This window comes from Gopherus flavomarginatus, chromosome 24 (assembly GCF_025201925.1).
Source record: "Gopherus flavomarginatus isolate rGopFla2 chromosome 24, rGopFla2.mat.asm, whole genome shotgun sequence".
NCBI lineage: Eukaryota > Metazoa > Chordata > Testudines > Testudinidae > Gopherus > Gopherus flavomarginatus.
In genome coordinates, this window is record NC_066640.1 from 14,604,082 (window position 1) to 14,627,812 (window position 23,731).

At 57.1% G+C, this 23,731-nt stretch overlaps 1 protein-coding gene across 4 annotated transcripts in view; it reads left to right on the forward strand.

Annotated features, from left to right (window-relative positions):
- The window catches only part of HOMER3 (homer scaffold protein 3), a 30,304-nt gene extending 13,882 nt beyond the window's left edge, over positions 1-16,422 (forward strand). For 3 of the 4 annotated variants that reach the window (XM_050934079.1, XM_050934080.1, XM_050934078.1), the window contains 8 exons: positions 349-505; positions 1,128-1,259; positions 2,293-2,400; positions 7,218-7,339; positions 9,111-9,267; positions 12,380-12,490; positions 14,335-14,415; positions 15,995-16,422. In XM_050934079.1, the coding sequence (XP_050790036.1) occupies positions 349-505; positions 1,128-1,259; positions 2,293-2,400; positions 7,218-7,339; positions 9,111-9,267; positions 12,380-12,490; positions 14,335-14,415; positions 15,995-16,183 (1,057 nt within the window). In that variant the 3' untranslated portion in view covers positions 16,184-16,422. The remainder of the gene's footprint in view (positions 1-348; positions 506-1,127; positions 1,260-2,292; positions 2,401-7,217; positions 7,340-9,110; positions 9,268-12,379; positions 12,491-14,334; positions 14,416-15,994) is intronic. The other variant, XM_050934081.1, reaches the window with a different exon arrangement.
- The last annotated feature ends 7,309 nt before the right edge of the window (positions 16,423-23,731 follow it).

The window sequence follows — 23,731 nt, forward strand, 5'->3', positions numbered from 1 at the left end:
AAGAATCCCAGAGAGGAAGAAGCCTGGAGTGGGAGCCCCTAGGAATAATGGGTGACCGTGGTGAGTGGGGGATTCTAGAGCCCTTCCAAGTCAGGAGGTGAAGAACCGCCTCTCCTTCGGCTGACCCACAATGGGCTGGAGGGTGCTTGTTCAGGATGTGCTCCCCAGAGGTGCTGGCTCAGCAGGAGCTGGGGGTGCTCAGCACCTCGTGTCCCTGGAGAGGAAGAAAACTAGCAGAAATGCCATGTGCTCTGCGGCGTGCAATGCAGATGCCAGGAAGCCAGCTCACTTCCCAGACTGCGCTCAGCACCCCCAGCTGCCTTGACAGTTCTGTTCGTTCTGTTCCAGGGAGCAGCCGATCTTCAGCACTCGGGCCCACGTTTTTCAGATCGACCCGGCCACGAAGCGGAACTGGATCCCTGCCAGCAAACATGCCCTGACCGTCTCCTACTTCTATGATGCCACGCGCAACGTGTACCGGATCATCAGCGTGGGCGGCACCAAGGTGAGGGCCCCACGCAGATCGGGCAGCTTGCCGGCAAGCGTCTCTCTGGCGGTGATCACTGAGTGCTTCCTGCTTCCCTCAGACACCACGCTGGGCAGAGCTCGGGATGGAGTGCTCGGGCATCTCCACAACCAGGCATGGAAAGTGTTACAGCCAGTGTCTTCACACTAACGTATTTAATATCCAAGGTGAATTTAGTGCTGGTGGAAAGACAGGGCTGCGACTGGTAATCCTATGCACAAAGCATGCCCAGCACAGGAAGCCACTTCCTCCCACCGGCGAGCCTGGCTTTGTGCTGTGGCCTCGTGGCCTCTGAGGGCTCCTCTTTTCCTTCTGACCCTTGGCCTCTCTGCTGATGCCAATTGTGGGGGTGGGTTTTGTGGCAGGCCCTAGACACAGGACCCATTCTTGTCACATGGCCTGTCCAACTGGAATGACTTTTGCTCACTGGTAACTTGGGCTGGTGTCCTAGAGGTAAAAGGCTCCTGTATAGCACCATGATTGGTGAATGACAAATGTGAAGGAATTCCCTGAGTCATCCCACGCTGTGGAGAGTACAATCCATCTTGCAGACTACAGCAATTCCACTTTGACTGAGGGTCCCTGTTCCTTTCCCCCACAGGCCATCATCAACAGCACCATCACCCCCAACATGACCTTCACAAAAACCTCCCAGAAGTTTGGACAATGGGCGGACAGCCGAGCCAACACAGTATACGGGCTGGGCTTTGCTTCCGAGCAGCACCTCTCTCAGGTAATGTTGCAGGGGCTGATGGCAGGCTGACCCACTCAAGCAATGGGTGGGAGCGGGAATCGCTACATAATCTAATCCACCAGGCATACCAAAGGAAGTATCAGCTCAGGTGTCCATGCTCTGAGGAGGAAGGGTCTGGGGGCAGAATCAGATACAGTCTGATCTGGTGCGGTGTGGGGCCGGGAAGCCCTAAGATATGTGGGGGACAGAATGAACATCAGGGTCACATTTTCACAAGCGCCTGAAGTGACATTTTAAAAAGTGACGTAGGCTGCTAGGACCCAGGTCCTCAGGCTCCTACCTTTCACTGATTTCAGTACCCTTGAGGACCTGCCTGAGTACGTAAGGGTCTGTCTACACGGCAGCATGTGTCGGCACACCTGAGCTGGCTTTGGTCTGTCCAACTCAAGGGACAATAGCAGTGACTCCTGTACTGCCCTTCTCAAGCCCCGGTCTGTACTCGCGCAGCTTGCCCATAGGGGCTGGAACTAGGCAGGGGGGTGCTGCAGCACCTCCTGGCTTGAAGTGGTTTCCATTCTGTACAGGGCTTACAGTTTGGGTCCAGGGCTCTCAGCACCCCCACTATACACATGGTTCCAGCGCCCCTGCATTGGCCATCCCGCTGCAGCTTGTTGTTACTGGTGCTGGCTGGATCAAAGCAAGCTCGGGAATGTGTACGGATTGCACTTAGCCACTTCTGACAGCGTTATTGAACACATCTGTACAGCATGGGCACCCCCACAGCAAGGACTCGACTCCCCACGCCCCGTCCCAGCAGGCACTGAGCTCAGTGGAAAAGCCAGCACGGACTCTTGGTCCTGGTTTGGGATGGGGTGGGGCCATTCTCTGGACATTACTGCTAGCTTGGGGTGGAAGCAAATAACATGCCAGATCCCTGGAAAGAGGCAGAGAGAGGGAGAAATAGCGACGGGAGGAGGGAAGTAAACCCTAGCAGCAGTTCTCGCTTGTCGGACATTTTTGTAAGACTGTAGAGTGACCCTCTCCCCATCTCCGCCCTCACCACTTCCCCTAGTTTGCGGAGAAGTTCCAGGAGGTGAAAGAAGCAGCCCGTTTGGCAAGAGAAAAATCGCAGGATAAAACGGAGCTGACCAATCCAGCCCTGAACATCACATCTCACCAGGTAACTTTGGCCGCTGAGGTGGGGTTGCTAGGGAAAATGGTCACCACCCCATTCCTCTGGCAACAGGGCAGAGCCCATCACTTTCCCCAGAGCACCAGCCGCCAGCAGGAAGGGCCCTGAATGCAAATCCCCATGGGAGGCACCAGGCACTGAGCCAACTAGCCTTAGCAATTCCAATCCATGTCACTCACGTGCATCTACAAAAGGCCTCCCATGTCTGCGAAGAATGGCCCGTGCCAGGGCTCCACTGGGAACGTTTCATTAAGGTAGTGCTGATGGAGTGGGGTAGTCTGTAGACAGCCCCTCCACTTCTCTCTTCCCTGGAGACCAAGCTGCATCCCAGGTATCCCTGGTGGCATGTTGAAAGCGTGACTTGTCTCCCTAAACCAGCCTCTAGCGCCTGCCAGACCAAGGAGAGAGGACGGGCCATGGTGCATTCTACCCCTTTTCTCCCCACAGCAGCTCTTTAGGAGCTGTGCACCCTGCGGGTGCATCCCAGAGGTGGCTCTGCATTTCCCTGATCTCCTGGCAACAGGAGGGGAGCTGGGGGATGAGGACACTGCGTTCTCTGGGCTGAGTACAGATGGAGCGGCAGCAGAGGAGGAGGAGGCAGTGCGAACAGCACCTTGGCCTGCAGGAAAAAGAGGAGGAGGAGGCGGCTCTGCGGAGACTGGAAATGCCGTACATGGTGGAGCAAAGGGAGACATCTATCCAACTTGACTCCCATTGTCTCTCCCTAAGGGATGGGAAACGGGGAAGAGAATAGAGAGCAGAGTGGGGACAGCAGAGCCAGTGCCCACAGAAGCGATGGGTAATTGTGTGAGAGCTCCAGGAGCTAGTCTGGGATCTGTCAGTCATGGGGCATGCCGTGCGCACCAGGTAGAATGTGCCTGCGTGTACGGGGGACAGAAGACTTCCAGCACCTCGGTGCAGGCTCACAGCACAGAGCTTAAAGCAGCTGCTAGTTCAGACCTGCTCAGTGTAAATGCAGCTCAGGAAAAGGTGTCAGCATCTCTCCTTCCCTGCTGCCTATTCGACTCAGCAGCCCTAAAACTGGACTGAGGCAGCCTGACCATATTGGCTACTGATCTGAAGGGGGGTGCATGCAGGGGGGTGCTGGGCAGGGGTGTGTGGGGGATGAGGCATCGGCCCTTTATGCTTCCTTCTCATTTCTCTGCCCCTTCTGTACGTGGGAGTGAGGAGGCAGAGACAGTGGGCAGCCTTCCCCGCCAGCCTCGTTCAGAGCACCAGGTCAGGGCCACCATTGTTACGGCACACAACTCACTGACAGCCTTGTCTACTGCCTCCGTGTGCTCATGCCGTGCTCAAGACCATGATACCAGTGTCTGGGTGGGGGAAGTTTTGTCAAATGGCCAGGTGCATTGTGGGCAAGGTCACCTTCCTCTGCACCATCCGAGATAAACTGCTGCTGGAGGAGGCGTGATACTGGACTGGATGGAGCAGGCAGGTGGGGAGAATTAGCTCCCTGTCCCCAGACACAGAAAGGTGGGCTGCTCTCTCCTCTGCAATGCCTTGCATGTCTAATTCCCAGCTCCACCCTTGTAGTGCTTAGTGTCATCGCCTGAGATCCAGGCACCCAGGCCTTCCATCCATGGAGCTACACACGGCTCTCCCCAGCTCTGCTCCTTCGGGGAGTGTGGCTGACTCTTTGGGGTTTGAAACCCCATCTCTTGCTGCCGAGCGCATGTCGCCCCTACAGGTCACTCAGCCTCCCGTGCTCAGTAAAACCTCCTCTGGAGACGACACGGGGCCTCATTCCCCTCTCACATCAGTCTCAATTGACTTCAGAGGCACCACATCAATGTAAAGCTGTGGGGAGTGAGAGGAGACTCAGGCTGCCGTCCTCTGTCTGGATCTGATGCTGGGAGGCACTCGGCAGGCCTGGACCTGGGAACATGCTGGGCACTGCAGTCTCTGAGATGCAATGCCCTGTCAGCTTAGCTAATGCTGCTCTGGAAATGGTACGTTTCCACAGCAGGCGACTGATACTCCAGCTCCCATGTCAGGGATTAATATCCTGCCCCCGGCAGCATCGCTTGCTCACCCCCGGGGCGACTGCTTGCAGCACAGCCTTTGGGTTTGCACCCTTTGTCAGGGCGTAGTCTCGCCTGGAGCAGCAGCTGCAGTACAGCGAGAGAGATCCGTCTACACACACAGCCCATAATAACCCCGCTGCCTGTCTGTAGACACACACCCCTGTCGCTAGTCTGTATGCGCACATTTGCACTGCCCCTCCCAAACCCCACCAACCTGCAGGCTTACACCCCCCGCCCCCTTTCCATACTTCTCACTATGTGCCTGTACACACCATCCCATACACCTTGCTGCTTGCTTGTACGGACGCACACCCGTTTGCCACTGCCAGCCTGCACACACACACACACGCTGTCCTGCACACACGCACCCTTCCATACAGTCAGTTGTTGGTCTGTACACACGCACCCCATCTTGCACACCACTTCCAGCCTGTACAAACACCCTCAGACACCCTCTTGCTGTCTGCCATTTTTGGGTCTGTCCATAAGCAGGGCTTCACATGTGAGCCTCTTCCGTAAAGAACCAATTGATCAGGCCTCCCTGATTCCCTGCGTTTCCCTCAGCTCCAGCGTCCTTAAGCTTGAGACCTCCAGAGCTGTGAATCTCACTTTGCAGCAGCCCTCCTCCTAGGGGCCACTTACCCCGTCCATCACTGCCTACCTCTGCAGACCCAAGGTGTTGAGTGGGTGCCCAATAATGCGAGGCCCCTAAAAGCAGGAGGCAGTTTTGAAAATGTCCCGAGGTGCTTAGCACCCTCAGCTCCCATTCACTCTGTTGGAACCAGACTTTTCCCCTTTCCCTGCCTCGGTTTCCCCATCTGTAAAATGAGGTAAGGGGGTGGGGCAGGCAGGAGTGTGTGTTTATAAAGCACTTTGGGATCCATAAAAAGAACAGGAGTACTTGTGGCACCTTAGAGACTAACAAATTTTCTTGAGCATAAGCTTTCGTGGGATCCATGACATTCCTAGTCACCCTTCCTGGTCAGCACCTTTCTCTTCAGGCCTCTCCACACTCTGACTCTCAGCGTAGTTCATGGTCCTGTCTTGCTCGTTTACAGGCATCAGCAGATTCCTAGGCCAGGTGGTTGTCCTTACCCTGGAAAGTCACTGAGATCAGGTGGCTGGGTGTTTGTGGGATACCTATAAACCCTGGAGGACTCCACTGGTCCCAGGACTGGATGGAGAAGGCTCGGCCAATCCCAGACTGGGGGGCTCTGATGTCTAGCACTCAAGCTGTCTTTTTATAGATCAGCTTGTAACTTCTGTGCCTAGTTTCTTCCCTGCTGTCAGCAGACGTGCGAGGAGCTGGGGGCTCTCAGGTGACTGCAGGGGATAGAATCTGCTTGTGCCGTCTGCGTATACATCCCTGCTCTGTGGTGTCTGTTCTCCCCAGATAACAATCTGGAAGGATCTTTTGATAAATCCCAGTGGTATTCTGTCCTGATGCAAGCAGGGAGCGACAGTGCCATGGAGCAGGGCGTGCACTTTGGGGCAGGGGCTGCATCTCCCTTGTGTTCGGAAAGTGTCTAATGCCTGGCGGGTGCTACTGCGGTAAAAGTGGCTCCTGCCTTCTCCATCTTTGGGCTTCAGGGGCTCCCTTCTTGTCCAAGCTCACCGCTCAGCTGCTAACTCAAGGAGCAGAAACTAGACTGGGCAGCTGAACTCAGGCGTCCTACCCAGCGGGGCAGACACTAGCCACAGGTCCCTGCAGGATCCACAATCTGCATCTCCCTGCCAGGTTTATAGGTCACTATGTCTTGAAGTCACCCGGAGAACAAGGCAGAGACTCCTCTGATGGCAAAGGGGCCACTGTGGTGGGGCAGCAAGGCCTGAACTCCTGAAGTCACTCACTGTTAAGTGATTCAGCACCTCGTGCATGGCCTTCAGGGGGTCAGGTCAGCGGCCAGGACCCCATTGGCATTTATCAAGGGCAAGTTTGGGGCCAAAGAACTTATCACCTTAAAAAAATGCACATAAAGAAGGAGGAACATCTGGTGAACTCATCATGGAGCAGCTGGACTCTGAGCCCACTAGCACAGAGATTTTTGTGCTAGGATGGCTGCCAGAGGCACAAGGCAGTCACCACGGGCTGGGGCAGTGAATGGGGGAGCCACTAACCAGTGTAGAGAGGAGCTTATAAATCTGAAAACAAAGCTGTGCCTCTGTCATCCATCCATTCCTCCCTCCATCTATCCATCCCTCTATCCCTTCATCTGTCCGTCCATCCATCCATCATCCATCCATCTAGCCATCTCTCCCTCTGTCCTAGTTTGTGTGTCTGCCTGGCCAAATCTTTTGCCTATCCTTTGGTGTCTTGGGCGTCAGTGCGGGTGTCAATCAAACAAAGAGACCAGATGGGAAGGAAGCACACACCCCTCCCCAGTCCTGTTCTAGCCCCTCCAGCATCCCTTTCTGGAGATTCCCCCACGTTAACCTCCACAGTCTAAAACCCGGCAGCCTTCCTGGAGCTGAGATGGGATTTCTCCATTCAGCACCTGTTGATGTCATGTCTAGGCAGGCCACAGGCGGTTGCTGCTTGTGATATGAAATGCTCCATCTCTCCTCCCCCCTAGGAGATGAGCACCCCCAGGAGCTGAATAGAACCTGGGGTCACTCCACGGCAGTGAAGAGCGCTGACCCATGGGGCCCCACATCTGAGCTCTTCTAATGAGTCACCCTATGTAAGACCCTGGGGGCTGGCAGAGACGCTGGGTGACCACATGTCCCAGACCTGCCTGACGTGTGGTAACCCCCCTGCAGGTGCTGCCAAGCACCGTCATCAGCTCCAATGGGCCGGGAGATGATAAGCTGTTCCGGAGCCAGAGCGCCGACGTCGAGATAACAACAGAGAGGGAGCGGCTGAAGAAGATGCTCTCCGAAGGGTGAGGCATGGGCCTAGCTGGGGCTTTCAGGTCCCAGCCCAGCTGTTCAGGGCACTCTCAGGTCCAGTCCCCAGTGGGGAAGGGGAATCCCAGCATCTCCCATCCAGGGGGGAATTAACTCTTCCCGTTGCCCTGGTCCCCAGCTAACATTGTTGCTCCCACCTACTCAGGGCAGGGTATAAACCCCGGGACCCACCACCATCTCGAGCCTAGTGCTCGGGGGCAGGACCCTTTTCTGTTGTTTTCCTTTTGGCTGCATGCTTCCCCTCAAAACCCACTGCTGCTTTACATGAGGACATAAGAACAGCCATGCTGGGTCAGACCCGTGGTCCATCTAGCCCAGGATTCTGTCTTCTGACAGTGGCTGGTGCCAGGTGCTTCAGAGGGAATGGACAGAACAGGGCAATTATCTGGTGATCCAGCCCCTGTTGTCCAGGCCCAGCTTCTGGCAGTCGGAGCCCCCATCCAGGCCATGGGGAAATACATCCCTCCCCATTCTCCCACCAGGGGATCCCTGTAGCTCAGGGTGAAGCATGTTGGCCAAGCAGCTTGTGGGCACAGTGAGTCATTGGTCTGAGGTGTTAGAAGATGTTCACACCTGTCTAGCTGGCCCAGGGCTGGACTGGTAGTAATTCCACTCTGGATCCTGCCCCTTTCTCTTGTAAAGCCTTTAGGCTGGATTCTGCCCTGGGACTGCCTGTGGTGGGGGTGGGGAGTAATGACAGTGTTTGCATGTTAGGATGTGTTTGAAGCTAAGTGTCATTTGACACACATCCCCAAATCCTCTGTGCTTTGGTTTGGTTCCATTTAGTCACTTTACTGCAACGTGAACTCAGAGCTGGAGCGGCTGGGTGGGTTCCCTTCTCCAGGCTGCAAAGCCCCTTCCTGGCAGCTCAGCCTCCTCGCCATGGCTGCTAATCTGGCAGTGGGACATCCTCAGCTCCAGCGCCATGCAAGCCTTTTGGACCCAGGCAGCCGAGGCATCCCGTCAGCTGCTCCTCTGCTACGGATGGAGCCGTGGGGATGGTTGCTCATCCCCTGTTCCCCCCCCCCCCCGATTCCCAAAGCCAAACGTGGCAATGGCAGGAAACAGACACAGGCTCAGACCTGGCACAAGTGTCTAGATTCGGGAAGTGAGGTCGAGGCCAGGCTGAAAGCAGCTGGGCGGGCGTAGCAGCCCCATCCCTTCTGCTCTCTGGGAGTGTGTGGTCAGCACTGACCGTGGATCGGGGAGAAGGCCTGGGGGTCTGGTAGGTCAAAGCCCTGCCATAGAGATTAAAGACAAGACTTACAGGTCGTTTAACCCAGCCATTGCTGGCGAGGGAGGCTTCTCCCCAGCCACATTCAATGGCACGTCCCAGGTGGAACGTCAAGAGGAGAGGACATTAGGCAGGGCAGCAGTTTGCCCAGGAGGAGGCCACGTCCTGCTGGGTGGAGGACAGGCCTGCGCCTCTGACGGGAGCTTGCAGTGTTTGTCTTGTGCTGGAATTCACTGTTGCTCAGCACCGAAGTCATGGCTTCCATGACAGCCTTGACCAGTCTCCTTCCCTCCTGGATGTTCTGAAGCGGCCCCAGGACAGAGTCACGGCAGCCTGAGGTCCCATCCCTTGGGACTGGCTCTGATCGGGACATGTCTGCGTTGGGAATTGACTCTTCGAGAAGCTGCCGAGTGGGGGAAGGGAGGCCTCTCTGCTAAGACACCCCCGGGGAAGCAGAGACCTTTCTCCCTCCCTCTCACTCCCGGCTTGTGGTTCCATGCCCCCTCCTGCAGCTCAGTGCCCGAGGTCCAGTGGGAAGCTGAATTCTTCACCCTCCAGGACAACAACAACAAGCTGGTGGCTGCCCTGCAGGAGGCCAACGCCAGCGTGGAGCAGTGGAAGAAGCAGCTGGCCGCGTACCAGGAGGAGACGGAGATGCTGCGGCTGCGGGTGAGCACAAGGAATGGGGCAAGGCAGCACCCTCGTCTCAGATCTGCATGGCCCCCACAGCTTGTGGGCCACATGCTGCCTTCAGCCCCGCTGGATGCCAGTGGGAGATCAGGTGCGGATGCAAGGTGCTACCTGGGCATCAGCGGGATATGGCTGTTGCCATAATGGATCAGACCATTGGGCCATTTAGCCTGCTCTCCTGCCTCCTGTTGGCTAGTGGTTGGTGAGGGCTACAGAGAGTTAGATCCCCTTTTCCACCCCCTAAACCTCAGTCCCCTTCCTCAGGGCCCAGCAGGACAGAACCTTGCATCAGACTAGGGGGGCTGAGTGAGGACATCGGCTCCAACAGATGTTACTGAGCATGCTCAGTACAAGCCAAGCAGCAACTCTGGGGGGACATGTGACCCCCACATGCCCCCCCCCATTGCCTCTGGACGGCATTTATTAAAGAGCCAAAGACATTGCTGCTGAGTGACAGCAGGTCCTGCTCCCCTGCCCTCTCCTCCTGCAGGATGGCTGGTACAGCAGGGTGGGGGTGGGGAGGATGTGGGAGTGTTTCTCCCTGGCTCCTGTTGCGTGAGGTTCCCCAGCTGCCACCTGTGGTGAGTGAGGGCTGTGCTCCCCTTCACATTCGCCTCCTGCCCCTGTACCAGGCACCTGAACAGCCGTCTGGCCTGGCAACAGATGGGGTGAAAGACACTCACGCTACTAAAATTAGCTCCGAGCAGATCAGCAGCAGTGTGATCCGTGACAAACAGGCCCTTGTATGCAGCCTTGGTGGAACAATAGGGGCTTTTGACCTACCTAGTAGGGGAGAGATCCCGGATAAGCTGTGCCTGCGGCAAGGTGGAGGAGTGCCAGTCACACGGCCAGGCTCGCTGGGGAGAGGAGCTGCAGAGTCCCTGCAGGATTTGGTTGGGAAGGGGCTGTAGAGCCCTTGCAAAGGGGTTGTGGAGCCTTTTTGCCTCTAGGCCAGTGGTCTGAGTTACATGCAGGTCTGTAGGAAGCAGCAGTTGTTCCCATGTGAGGTAGGGCTGTTTGCTAGTCCCTTTAGGTGATGCATTGGTGGTTTCCAGCCCAATACCCAGTGAGTGTCCCACAGATAGTCACCAGGCCTGACGCTAACTCTCAGCAGAGATGCCAAGGCCTGAATAAGCCACAAAGAACGAACTTCCCTCTCGCCCCTAGAGGATGCCCTGCAAGGCGTGGCTGGGACGTGTGGCAGGTGTGTGCACGCACAGGTGGTGGAGGGGGAAGCTTGCATCGCCTGCCACTGCCTATGGGGATAAACCAAGGGCCGCCGATCCCTCCCCCATCCCCCAGTTGTTCAATGTTCTCCCAGTCGAAAGAGATGGTCATGGGTCTAATGAGACTGGGTGACCCCATAAACGGTGACTTGGAAGAACCGGGGAAAAGATCAAGAGTCAAGATCATCCAGAGAGTTGCCCATTAATAAACCAGAGTATCTACTGACACTGCAAGGCAGACCCGTGATGGGGCCCGGGGTGGCCTCCAGGGACCAGGCCTCTGGGGATCATGACAGCAGCGATCCTGGGAATCTGGCAGCTCATGATCACCAGCATCAAGCTAAGCCCACTGCAGGCCCAGCCTAGCCCACGTAGGCTGCTGTGTCCCACTGCACACACCTATGCTAGAGCTCCCCTCTTGAAAGGCTGCGGGTTTTCATCCTAGGTGTGGGTCCTGGGATGAACTTTTCAAAGCAAATCCTCTGCCGATGAATTATTTAAGCTTCTGTGCAGCATTTTTCAGAAATGGAGTGCGCCTGGGCCAAGCCCTCCGCCTTGTTAAAACTGGTGTAAATCTGTGGTAACTCCACTGACTGCAGCAGGGCCTTTGGCTCCACAGAGGCAGGACTGAGAGCAGAACCTGGCCCTTCGCACACTTTTCAGGGTCATGCGGCTGATGTCAGCTGGCTCAGCTTTGCTGGAAGTGTGAGACTGCAAGGGGAGGGGGGAGCGTGGTTCTGACATTTGTTGGAGTGTGTGATCTGCACCAAGGGGAGGGAGGGAATCTTTGTTCAGGGTCAGCCCAGCGGGAGCCACTGGACAAGATCTTGCTTCTGTGCAAAGTGAGACAGAGGATTCTGGTCACTGGGCATGGGCTGAAGGGCTGCCAGAAAGGCCCTGTGTCTCTGAGTCTGGGGGAAGGGAGAGTCTGAGGAGGGAGGGAGCGGTACCTGGTTGGACTTGGAGTTTGGAGGAGGAGCAGAGGGACCCTTGGGGGAAGAGGAGAGGGGCACTTCTGGGGAAGGGGTACGTCAGGGGAAGAGGCAATGAGTATCTGCATGGGGGAAGGCCTTGGGGTGGGGAAGGGGAGATTTACCTAGCAGGAGGGGACAATTTCATGGCTGAGTTTTGCCTGGTTAGGGTCTGTCCCGTGCTGCTGACCCTTGGGTCCCTGCTGCTATTTGCTAACGTCCCAGCACAGCAGAGCTGCAAGAGACTCTTTCTCGCCCAGCGCAGCTCTCAAAGGGGAGTCGGGGGGGGGCTCGACATGGCTGCCACAGCATGTTCCCTACTGCGTGGCTGTAGTGTTGGGGGCTCGTGGAAGTCTTTGATCTGCAGAGGCTAGATACCAAGGTGACAGGCACTCCGAACTCCCATAGAGATGTGGGGGCCAGCTCTGGACAAGGGCTGGTAGCAGCGATAGCGAGTGAGGGGCCAGGTCATGGAGAACTGAAGCCTCAGATACCTTGTTATTGGTGGGCACTGGGGTGGAGTTTCCCTGCTTTCCCAGCCCATGTTTACACATGGAGTGGAGAGGGACAGTGGGAAAGATCCTTCCCCTTTAAATATCCCCCCAGGATGTAAAGCCAGGAGCGCTTTAGGGCGGTAGTGCCAGATGCTCCAAGGAGCAGAGTCTGCGATTGTGGGGTGGGCATGTTCTAGTTAGAAGCCATGAGGTTGCTAGGGTCCGGGGGTTCCTGGGCAGGAATAATCACCTTGCCCAGCAGCTGGAAGGTTTGTCTTGACTTGCCTCAGCGTTGAAGACCCTGGCCAGCCCCTTAGCTGCATCCCCAGGCCTGTGCGCCCGGCTCCAGCAGGCACGCGGCACCGTGACCCGATTCCCTTCTCCCGGCATATCCATGTAGGTGGCCGAACTGGAGCTGCAGAAAGCCCACGATTCCTCCAGTGAGGGCAGCAAGGAGGAGCTGAATCAGACGCTGGAGGAGCTGGAGCTGCTGATCAAGGCTAAAGACGAGGTAACAGCAGTGAAGCAGATAAGGCTCAGAGCAGCAGCTGAATGACCGCAGTGCCCCAAGGGAGGTGTTTAGGAGAAGCCCAAAATATGAGTGAATCTTGGGTTGTTGTCACCCGACTATGCTACCCTCTATCTCCCCTACTCCCTGGCCTGTGAGACCCCACTGATCTGCCCCCACCGCGCTCAGAGCGAGTTCTGTCCCAGGCCCAGGGAGAAGAGCGTGGAGCCGTGACCCCCAGATGGGAGAGTGAGAACGCTTTGTTCTGTGGCACTGGGCCAAATCTTACTGGGACGGCCCCAGACTCCATCATGTTGGACGGTTTACTGCCCTTTAGCAAACCTCTGCCATTTTCCCCACTCTCTGTCAACTTTGAGCCATCGCTCTAGCTTTCTCCAGCGAACATAGCGGCTGTTGGGGCTCCACTTTGCTGGTTAGCCAGGGGAGCAGATGTCGGCCGGGGGCCCAGGGCCCCAAGACACTTCCTGAAGCATGTTCTGCCTCCTCTGTGCAGAGCGGTGCGAAAAGCCCCTGCATAGGGGAGGGCGGTTTCCCAAGGAGAAGAGGATCACACGTCAGCACTGGAGGGGCCCCATGTGGTTTCCTGACCTGCTCACAAAAGAGAATTGAGGCTGAATAGGTGTGAAGCCTGAGGGTCCCCATGTAAAGGCTCCTGATCCCAGGCCAGGGCATCAGACAGCCCCTGCCTCACCCTCCCATGACAGCCTCTGGTGTAGCTGGTTCAGCTGCAGATGGCACAGCCTGCCCCACATGCTCACCCCTCTGCTCTGCAGCTACGTTTAACCTCTGGCCTAGTCATTTCCTCTTGCTTTCACAGCATGTACATTAATGATTGAAAGCAGAGCTTTAATTGCAGGGGCTGGGGGAGGGGAGATGTGGAGAGAGTCTCTGGGATTTGTTCATTTGCACCTTCTTCCCTAGCTGTGCCAAGCGGGTGGGTGGCAGCGCCGGGGGATGCTCTTGGCAAGGGGTGGGGGTGGGAGTTTGTTCTGCAGATCATTCAGTGTGTGTCTGGAGCAAGAGCTCTGTCTGCCCCCGACGCCTGCCGAGGAGAGAGGGGAAAGGCCGTGGGGTGAGGGGTGCGCAGGGAGGCCCTGCCTCTGGAGACGAGACGACCCAGGGGTCTAAGATGCAGTGGGAGCAGGAGAAGGTGGTGTGCAAGCAGAAGGCGGGAGAGAGGGGGCGGTTAATCTGCTCTTTGTTTTGTTAAGACCTGAGACTCCTGGGCTAGTGGGGCCGGAGGAAAGGGTGGGCAATAGGCAGGGTCAGGAGAGGGCAGCACAGCAAGGCCTGGATGTGAGCACTGGAGTAGGACACTGTGGGTGCATCTACACCTCCGAGACAGACTTGCCCTGGCAGTGCTCTGGTGTGGACAGTGCAGCTGGGTGGCAGCTCATACTCCCAGCCAGCCCCCAGGCTTGAGCACCAGAGCTCCAGCCCCAGCTGCACCGTCCGCACTGGGATTTCTAGTGGGCCAGTTTGAGCCCCGCTGATGTGAGTCTGCTCCCCCACGCTGCAGTGTGGATGTGCCCTGTGGGGGTGGTCAGACAAGCTGCGGGGGCTGAGCCAGGAGGGCTAGGGGGAAAAGGCAGGAGGAGAGAGCGGGTGGAGGGCCTGGAGCCAGGGGGCTGGGTTTGGCCATAGTCAGGGGAGGATTGATGGGGCTGCATACTTGTATCCTCTGTGGTGGGGTGTTAGCAAAGCACAACATGGCATCGGTCTCCTGGCTTAGCACGGCCTGTGGCCGCTGAGGCTGCATCAGGAGCGATGGCCCGGGGGGCATGGGACTGGCCTGGGCACTTATCCTTTTCCTTTCTGTGACTCAGGAAATTCAGCAGCTGAAGAGCCAGAAGAGTGGCCAGTGGGAGGCGGAGGGGGAGCGCGAGGAAATGCTGCAGAAGCTGCAGGTGACGGAGGGGAGGTCGGCTGGGGAGACCCCATAGAGAATGGCAGGTCTGGGGACAGCACTGCACTGTCCAGACAGATCCATCTTGACGCATCATTAAAGACTGGGGGATGGCCAGCACCCCCGTCCCAGCTACACTCCTCTCCCCCGTGCCCGTGAGAGGGGGCAGGTCTGGGGTTCTCGCTCTGCTTCCAGCCCAACTAGGCTGGGTTCCCTTTTCCTCCTTCTGCAGAGCTGCTGATAGGGGAATGATTTCCCCAGCCACAGCCAGCAAGGGGACCCCATCCTGTGTGTTCCTGGAGTGCTGCTGGGCGACAGGACTGGGCTGTGCTTCCTTCTCCACTCCCTCCCATGCCCCACAGAGAGGCTGTCACACCCAGCGTGCACTGAAAAGATAATGAACCCTCTGCGTATCACACTTCCCCCAGATCCTGATGCGTCCTGCTGGACATGCAGCTAGGGCAGGGCGGTGCCTTGTAACCCTCCATCCCCTGGCAGCCCTGGGAGGCTGGGCACTCTGCTCACTGGCTGGGCCCTGTTCTGGGCAGAGGATGCGCCCAGCCTGCAGGAAGGGGAGCTGCAGAATCTCTTGCCAGCTGACCCCCTCAGGGGTGGAGCTCTGACTCCAGCGGGTTCACAGGGGAGGGCAGGCAAGGAAGGATGCAAGCTGCTCTGTACCCCTAGGCAGGACGCAGATGGCATCTCTCATTCCACTTATCCAGGCTCTCAGAGGGCTGCCTGCTTGTACCCGTCAGGGCCTGCTGGGGCTGGGGCTCTGATACAAGCTCTGCTCACAGCACAGGACTCCGGTTTACGGGACAAAGAATATATTCGAGCATCTTCCTGCTCAGCAACCGGGTGCTGGGTGTGGGGTGGAGAGAGACCTACATGGTCTTATCCTAGGCCTGCAGCTCCGAGGCTGGACAGAGGCCAGGAGAGGAGAGTTTCTGCTGGGCCTGTGGACAGCTCTGGCATTGCATCTCCGGAGGCTAGTGCGATTAGATGGCTGGCATGTGCCGAGGAGCTGAGCTCCCAGACTCCTGCCACATGCAGTGTACAGCGGGGTGATGGTCAGACCATACAGGCCAGGGGGGTCAGGCCCAGGTACCAAGAGGTGAACTCCAGCCTGAGCTGCTGGGGCCAGTTCAGCAATGGGATCAATAAAGGAACGTGTTTTCCGTGCACCTGGTGTGCACATGGTGAGAAGGGCCATGGCAGGGGATTCTGCACATGGGTATGTGATGAATAGAGGTAAGGACATGGGCATCTGTGCTGGTGTATGGGATAACCTGTGTGTGTGTGTCAGTTGAAGGGCACAGGTGTAGAGAACAGGCAGGGTGTGTGCGCGCACTGGTGTTCAGGTGCAGGGGTAGCCGCTGTATATGTTGGCTGGGGTGGGTGTTTGTGCAGTTAAGGTGGAAGTACAGCTGCTGTGTGTGTGTTGGCTGGGGGGGTGTTTGTGCGGTTAAGGTGCAGGGGTAGCTGCTGTGTGTGTGTTGGCTGTGGATGTGTGTGGTTAAGGTGCAGGGGTAGCTGCTTCATTGTCCATTTGTTTACTGATCCTTTGCATCCCTGGCCAGGAGCTGGAAGGACGCAACGCGGAGCTGGAGCGCCGTGTGCATGTGGCTGAGCAGACGCTGGCCGAGCAGCTGGCCGAGAGGGAGAAGATGCAGGGCGAAGTCACCAGGGTGGGCGAGCTAATGGATGTGAAGATATTTGAGCTCAGCGAGCTGCGGCGGGGACTTGCCAAGCTGGTGGAAAGCAACTGAGCAGCCCTGGCCGCAGAGTCACCTTCCAGGAGGGGCAAAGCCCAGCTGAGGCCGGTTACAAACTGCAGCAGGAATTGGGACCTGGGCGGGGTCCAGCCACAAACCAGGAGATGCCTGCAACTGTCTGTGGAGACTGGCCAGAGCCGCCTGCTGTGCATTGAGGGCAGACCTGGTGCCAGTGGGCAGCTGAACTCGGGGGGGCGGGGGGTCCACCCAAGGAGTGTCCATGAGTCATGTCCAGGCCGGCAGGTGGCAGGGTCTCCCCATGCTGCTCAGTGACGCTGCTCTCCTGGCCTCACTCACTAACGCATTACCCTGACATTTTTACAGAAGGAAACACTCTTTTTCTAGGGACGGGGCTCACCGGCCTGCCCATTTTTCAGTAGTTTTTCTAGGGAACCACTTGATTCTTGTGAACCAAACTGCCTGGCTCCTGCTTCCCAGCCCCAGGAAGAGACGGCCCATCACACCCCGGGCAGTAGCTGCTCCTTCTCCCGCTTCCCAACCGTACTCACGTCTCATCTTTTTAATAGACTCTGATCACTTTTTATTCACTGTCAGGGGCTTCCAGAACCCCCATGGGCAGGGACAGCACCTCACCTTGTGGCTGCCCGGTCACACCCTCCAGAGGGGAAGAAGTTGCAGGATTTCAAGATGTTTTCTATTTTAAGGCAGTGGGTTTTCTTACTTTCCAAAGCTGCTTTAAGCTGGGAGGAGCAGGAAGTACTGGGGAGACGATTAGGGTTTGAGAAACAGGATAGCTTGGGGGGTGACCAGCCAGCCACGGAGGTGGCATCTGTCCAGGCTCCAAGGGCTGCCACTCACCTGAGTTAAATGCAGCAAATCTCAGTTGCTCTTGTTGCCTCTTGGGAAGCGCGGTCCAGGGAGACAGCAGGCCCCATAAGCCGCGTGGCCTTTGGAGGGTGCAGGCCCCCATGCTATGCTCTAGTACCTTGAGCTGCACAGCTGGATGCAGCTAGGATGTTGGCTGTTTGGAGCGTGTTAGGCCTGGGCTCCCTAGGGGCTGCGGGACATTTGTGAGTCCTTATGGGTGTTGTCGAGTACTGTAAATTCAACAAGGCCTGTAGGGAGCAGGGCTGTCAAACTCCCCCACCCCATGCCCAGGCCCTGTGGAACCCAGTAGCTGCCTAGTAGCATGCTTAGCCTGTGTCTAATGAGGAAGCAGTGTGTGTAGACATAGCCAGTCGCCCGGCGAGACATGGGCTGGGTCTGTTTTTTATGTTTCTCCTTGCTGCCGTAGGTGCAGTGTAGACAGACATAGTAACTGGAGAATGTTTCCATGGGATTGTAGAGACGCTGCAGAATCTGCCTAAAACTCCAGCAACCCCGGCGGCCGAATCCTGCCTTCTGCCCACAGGGTCTGCGTGTACCTGGTAAAGAGCCTCTGTCTACGTGTACCTGGGTGAAAAGCGTAACTCAGCTGGGGCTGAGCTGCCTCTCACTCACCCCAGCACGAGAAGGGATTTCCGGGTGAAGCTGATGTGAAGGGACGCGATTGCTCTGCCATTGCACCGGGCTGCCTCAGGGCTCCCTTAAACCCCAGCCCCTGCTTACGCCTGTGTAACAGCCATAGGAGCAGGAGCAGCTGCTGGGGAGATCCTGAAGGAGTGGAGCTGTGATGTCAGGGTTACAGAGCTTGTGTCTAGGTTAGGCCGGCCCCCTTCCTCCCTCTCTTTCAAAGCTTAGGAGTTGTAGAGAAATGTAGATTTCTGAACCTGCGCAGCCAGGAGAACTTTTTTGCATGAGCTGCTCCCACGCCTGTGTGGGGGCTAGAGTTAGCTGTAACGTGTGCCGCCCGCAGGGTGGTGTGTGTGTGTGTGTGGGGGGGTGTACGTGTGTTCCGGTTCTGGGGGCAGCTGTGGCCCCCTTGGAAAATAGAGATCAGCTGCAGAAAAGGTGCCTTCACTCTGGCTCTACTTTGTGGGGCGGCGCTGGGTTAAGCAGGCATCTCCCCTGCATGTTGTCAGCCACTCACTCACCCACGGGTCCTGTCTGTGTCTCACGCCACATGCAAACTACCAGGAGAAGGGGCATGTCAAAGGTTCTGGGTCTGACTTCCCACCACTCTGTCCTTCATGTCGCCGCACCTAGCCTCTCGCTACTGTGTGGCTGGTGAGGCGATGGGAGTTTCCCAGCAATTGGGGCTCGCTGGACCGGCTTGAGCAACATCCTAGGCTGAGTCAGCTCCGTCAAGCTGAAAACCGGGGAGGTGCTGAGTGGGGCAGCACTGATTCTGAGTGGGAATGGAGCAGACACAAGCCACAGCACGGCGCTTTGCTGAGACTGCAGCTCTGCCTGGTTCCCACCTGCCTTCCACACCTGTGCATTTGCTAGCCCAGACTTGTTGCTGGCAGCAGCGCCGTCGTTAGCCAGGGTTTGTAATGACCCGGCTCCCTTTACACCTCACAGGCACAGCCCCAGTCGCTCCTGGTGTAATGCCCTCAGCCCTCCAGTGACGTTACGAAGATGCTGACAGGAGCCATGTACATGGCAAACCCGGAGCTCCAGCCTGCACTTGGCCCAGCTTTCCCCGCCAAGCACAGCTCAGGAGCCTTTGTGTCAGGCTCACACTCCAGCCAGGCTCTGGTCTGCTTCACTGGGCCACAGCTGCTTTCCTTCTTTCTGTCCTGTAGACACACCACGCCATGCACTGAGTCACTGCACCTCTGCATCCAGCTGTGTCACGGGGAACCAGGACACACTGGGCTGGGCACGGTGAGTCATGGCCGAGGAGCTGCTCAAAGGCAGGTAGGGGCAGGCTCTGCCTGCGAGGGGACGGGAGCATAGAGCCCTAGAATTTGTTAGCTTGCTGATTTAAAGCCATGTGATGTTAAGGCTGGGCCCTGAACCAACCAAATCCATGCTGAGGGCTGAGTTCCCCATTGTATCCCCGCCCCCCCTTAGGAGTTGAGGCTCTCGGACGCCGAGGCTCCAGTTTAAACAACAAGGCAGGTTAACAGAAAACCCCTCAATGAATTACCCTTATGGTCCATGTAAGGACACACCCCACACTCCTCAACTGCCAGGAGCTGAGGGGGCGCAGCCCCTAGTCATGACCCAGCAGCAAGATGATGACCGCATGAAAGGCAGGCCACTGCCCACTTTGATTGAATGCTGCCCCTCAAGTGGCTGACAAGGCAGAGGGCAATGGGGCAGGGGGCGGAGCCCCCCTCCTGGGGTTAGCCAGCTCATCTCCAGCTGATTTCACTGGGTGGGCAAGCCCTGAGCAGAGTCGGAGGCCCAGTGCTTCTCCAGCATCTCGCTGCCCAGGGAAGGCACCTCTTCTAGTGCTGCATGGCCCAAGAGCGGCTGGCTACACCCAGGCTCCCAGGCACGAGTCCCTGCCTAGCCTGGCTCAGCCCCCGGACTGCCGCAGCAGCCACACTGCACTGGATGAGGCCCCGGGCTGGCATGTGCACCTGCCTTCCAAGAAGTCTGCATAAGAACGGCCCTACAGGGTCAGACCAAAGATCCATCCAGCCCAGTATCCTGTCTGCCGACAGCAGCCAATGCCAGGTGTCCCAGAGGGAGTGAACCTAACAGGTAGTGATCAAGTGATCTCTCTCCTGCCATCCATCTCCACCCTCTGACAAACAGAGGCTAGGGACACCATTCCTTACCCATCCTGGCTAATAGCCATTTATGGACTTAACCACCATTAATTTATCCAGTTCCCTTTTAAACTCTGTTATAGTCCTAGCCTTCACAACCTCCTCAGGCAAGGAGTTCCACAGGTTGACTGTGTGATGTGTGAAGAACTTCCTTTTATTTGTTTTAAACCTGCTGCCCATTAATTTCATTTGGTGGCCCCTGGTTCTTATATTATGGGAACAAGTAAATCACTTTTCCTTATGCACTGTCCCCACACTGCTAGTGCTGTGTCCAGCAATCCCATCCAGGTTGTAGCATAGCCTCATGGGTGCAATCGGGGCTCCTGCCACACGGACCAGACCAGGGCAATGGGCTGGGGCTTGTTGGAGTGGGGTGTTCCCTTCACCCTGCTCCCCGAGGGGTGCCTCCTCTGGGCTAGTGGGGAGTAGAAAGCCCCAAGCTGCAGCCAGTAGAAAGATTTCAGTGGGTTTCCACAGTACTGGCCCTACATTTTGGCCATGATGTCACAACTCACTTCCTCACCTGCTCCTGGGAACGCCCCTCCCTTACAGGGCCAGTGACCCAGCCTGCAACACCAAGTGATGGGGAGCTGCAAGGTCCCTGCGGAACGGACCTGTCGGCATCCAGGTGGGGCAGGCCTGGGGCAGTGCTGCCCCCAGAGAAATGAACAACCCAGGGGTGCCAGTTCTCCCTTGCTGTGATGCTTGTGAGGCCCGTACCATCACCCCAGGCATGAGCGTGGCCTGGTCAGATGCCTCATGAACCGACTGACTTGCTCTCAATCTAATACTCACTGTGGAGGCCTCTGGCTGAGCTGCCCCCCTGCCACCTCACAAGTGCGCCTGCCCGTGTCTGCCCGGGGGGGTGCATGCAGTGCACTGGACAGTCAACCCTGGCCAGCCTGTGCTACGCCACGCTGCCCTCCAGTTAGGGACCCAGCGAGAGCACCAGCCAGTTTCCTTTCTGCTCTCAGTTCCCCACAGGCGCTATTGGCAATTGCCAGAGTAATCTGAAGAGCAGCTTTTCAGTCTGCTCTGCCCTGCAGCCCCTGTTCATTAAAAGCCTTTGACTGAGATGGTGCAGGGCCAGCACGTGCTGGATGACTCGGGGGAGCCCCTCTCTTTGCAATCCTCAACTCTTCCAAACCAGTGAACCTCATTCATCACCGGCTAGTTCCAGAAAGGCCCTAAATCCAGAGGAGGCAGCCGGGTGCAGCAAAGCGTGGCTTGGCCCCACCCAACTCCAGTGAAGCACTGAACATTTGAGATGGACTAGGGGCTCAGTTTACACAGCCCACAGCTAACACCAGCATGTGCTTCCCAGCCCCGGGAAGCGCTCCCATTTCAGCACTCAGGAGAAACCCGAGGGGGTTCCCCAGACTTCCATCTCCATCACTTCCGTATGCAAACAGCAGCCGGGGAACTGCAATGCTGCTGCTTTTATTCCCTGCTCCTCTTGCCCACTGGCAAATACTGTTCAGCAGCCCCCGACCAGGGCTTTGCTGCTGGCAGGAGCAGTTCTGCTGACTGCACACAACTCAGTGCGTGAGATGCATCAACGGCAAACGGGCCTCTTCATTATTCATGAGGCAATGCGTGTAAAGCACAGCCAGAGCAGTGATTGGGGAGGGGGGGGCTGTCTGTATGTGAGATTAGCCTGGGCAAAAACAATCCTCAAGGTCTTCACACCTAAAGAGCTGGGCTGCGCTCCCCCAAGGTAATTCACTGAGCAACTCCCACTGAACGCAGTGGGGTTTGGCTCCCAGACTCCCCACAAAGTCCCAGTCTTGGGCAGCTGCCTATTTTTCAGTTCTCTCCCTGGGTTCTTAGGTGCTAGGCTTGGAGCTCTTCCTTCCCCGACCCCATCCCACCTCACCCGCCTGGCAGAGTTCTGCTGAAACCCTTACAGCTGTGGAACAAAGAGCCGCTGCGTGATTCGTCTTTCCCAGACAGGTGGCCGGGCAGCCCCAAAGGGCAGTGGAGGGGAGAGCAGGAACAGCTGGCAGGCAGTTTGCTAATGCCTCGCGTTCTGAATTCTCTCTCACCGTCTGATGTTATCCTCGTTTTAAGACGTGTTCAGAGAAGGCCAGAGTCTCCCAAGGCTCCTCCAGCCCTGTTGTCCACACGTCAGGATTGTAAGTGTCAGTTCCAGCGCTGTGTAACACTCCCCCCTTGCACAAGCATCTCATGACTAGCAGGTTGCAGGGTCAGAGTCTTGGTTACTGCCCTGAAGCGATGCCCGGTGCGAGCCTGGGTGCAGGAAATCAATACAAAAAGCCTTCTGGCCTGTGCGTTACAGGAGGTGAAACTCGGTGATTGAAATCGTCCCTTCTGGCCTCAGAGTCTACACCTGGCCTGGCCTGAGGGACATCGTTTGTCTGTCACTCCGGGGGACAGCAAGCAGGAACCCTCAGCAAAAAGACATTTCCCACGGGAGCATGTCCGACAGCGATGCACCCACAGCCTGGGGCACCTCAGTCTGACTCGCAGCTGGCCACGACTCAGCATAGCAGACACGACTCCTAACTGCTCCACTCCGCCACTGACTCATTCTGCAACTGTGGGTGAGTCATTTAACCCCCTCTAGGCTTCACCTTCCCAAGCTGTACAAAGGGGCTAATCATTCCCCAGGGGTGCTGGGACGTGCTCGGTCCTCGAGGGACAGGGCTCTGGCCAGCAAAGGAGTCAGGACACCTCGCCACGAATGTGATTTACCAGACATAGCTAAGGGCTTATGCTCCCAGCAATGCCCTGCACCCGTGGCTACACAATGACCCTGCATTGGCCCTCATGGCACAAATCCTTTAACAGCTCCGTGTTGGGCCTGCATCAGCATGACCCTGGGCCGCTCCAATTGAATCCTGGAATCAGGTGAGAGGACCCAGCAGGGATTAACCTGCCAAGGGAGCTGCAGCTGGGTGACCCAGCCCCCTCCCCTGTCAGGGCTGGGGCGATCGGCTGCTCTGCCCCGGGGACATGGCTTATTTTTAGTTTGGCGCTGGTCTGTTTACAGTTCACAGCTAGGGGGAAAGTTCTCCTCCGTTTAAAGCCTCTGCCCCAGGAGAATAATGTGCTGAGAGGAGGCAGCTAAATGTGGATATTGGAAAATGTTCATCTACACACAATAAAAGCAGAGGCTCCGGCGAGGTTTGCTATCCCCTTTCCCACAGTAATTTGTGATTATTACTCCTGTTCCGTTCTGGCACACGCTGGCTGTTTCTGCTCGCGGGGACATGGTGAGAGCAGGAGCGGTGGGGACAATTCTGCTTACACTCGCACTGCTCTCCTCCTCCGCCCATGGCCAGCTCCTTCCAGCTCCTGGGAACAGCAGGCTCCAGTTCTCCTGCAATAGAAATATGCAGCGGCAGCTAGAACAGGAGCCCAGCAGGCTGTTCACACAGCTGCACTATCCAGCCCACTGAGAAACACCGCAGCTCCAGCAGCATCCTGCCTATGGGTACTGTGTGCTCCGGGCTGGGCCGAGCTCCTGCAGAGACCTGGGTAGCCATGGTGCTGGATCTGTTCCCCGTGCCACATGCATCCTGCTCTGACATCACTAATGTTTGCAGCCATGGAAAGTTATGATCAAGACCAGGTGCTGCCTGGTTCCATCCCCCACGACCTCCATCCGTAGTCTCGTCTTCAACTCTGCTAGACCATCAGCACCAAGGGGACACATCCCCTCTGCTGGGTGGCTGCCCAACCAGGCTTGCACTGGCCATCCCTGCCTATCAGAGCAGCTCTCTAGCCCTGCAGGATGTGCTAGCACTGCCGGGGAGCTACGGCAGAGGCACTCGGGAGAGGCTTATGCCTCATCTTGCAAGATGAAGTGCTCCAGAGGGGGCAGCAAGGCTGTACCCTCAGGCCCCATGGCCAGCTGCTCGCGGCAGGAATTCTCTGTCTCAGCAGGGCTGGG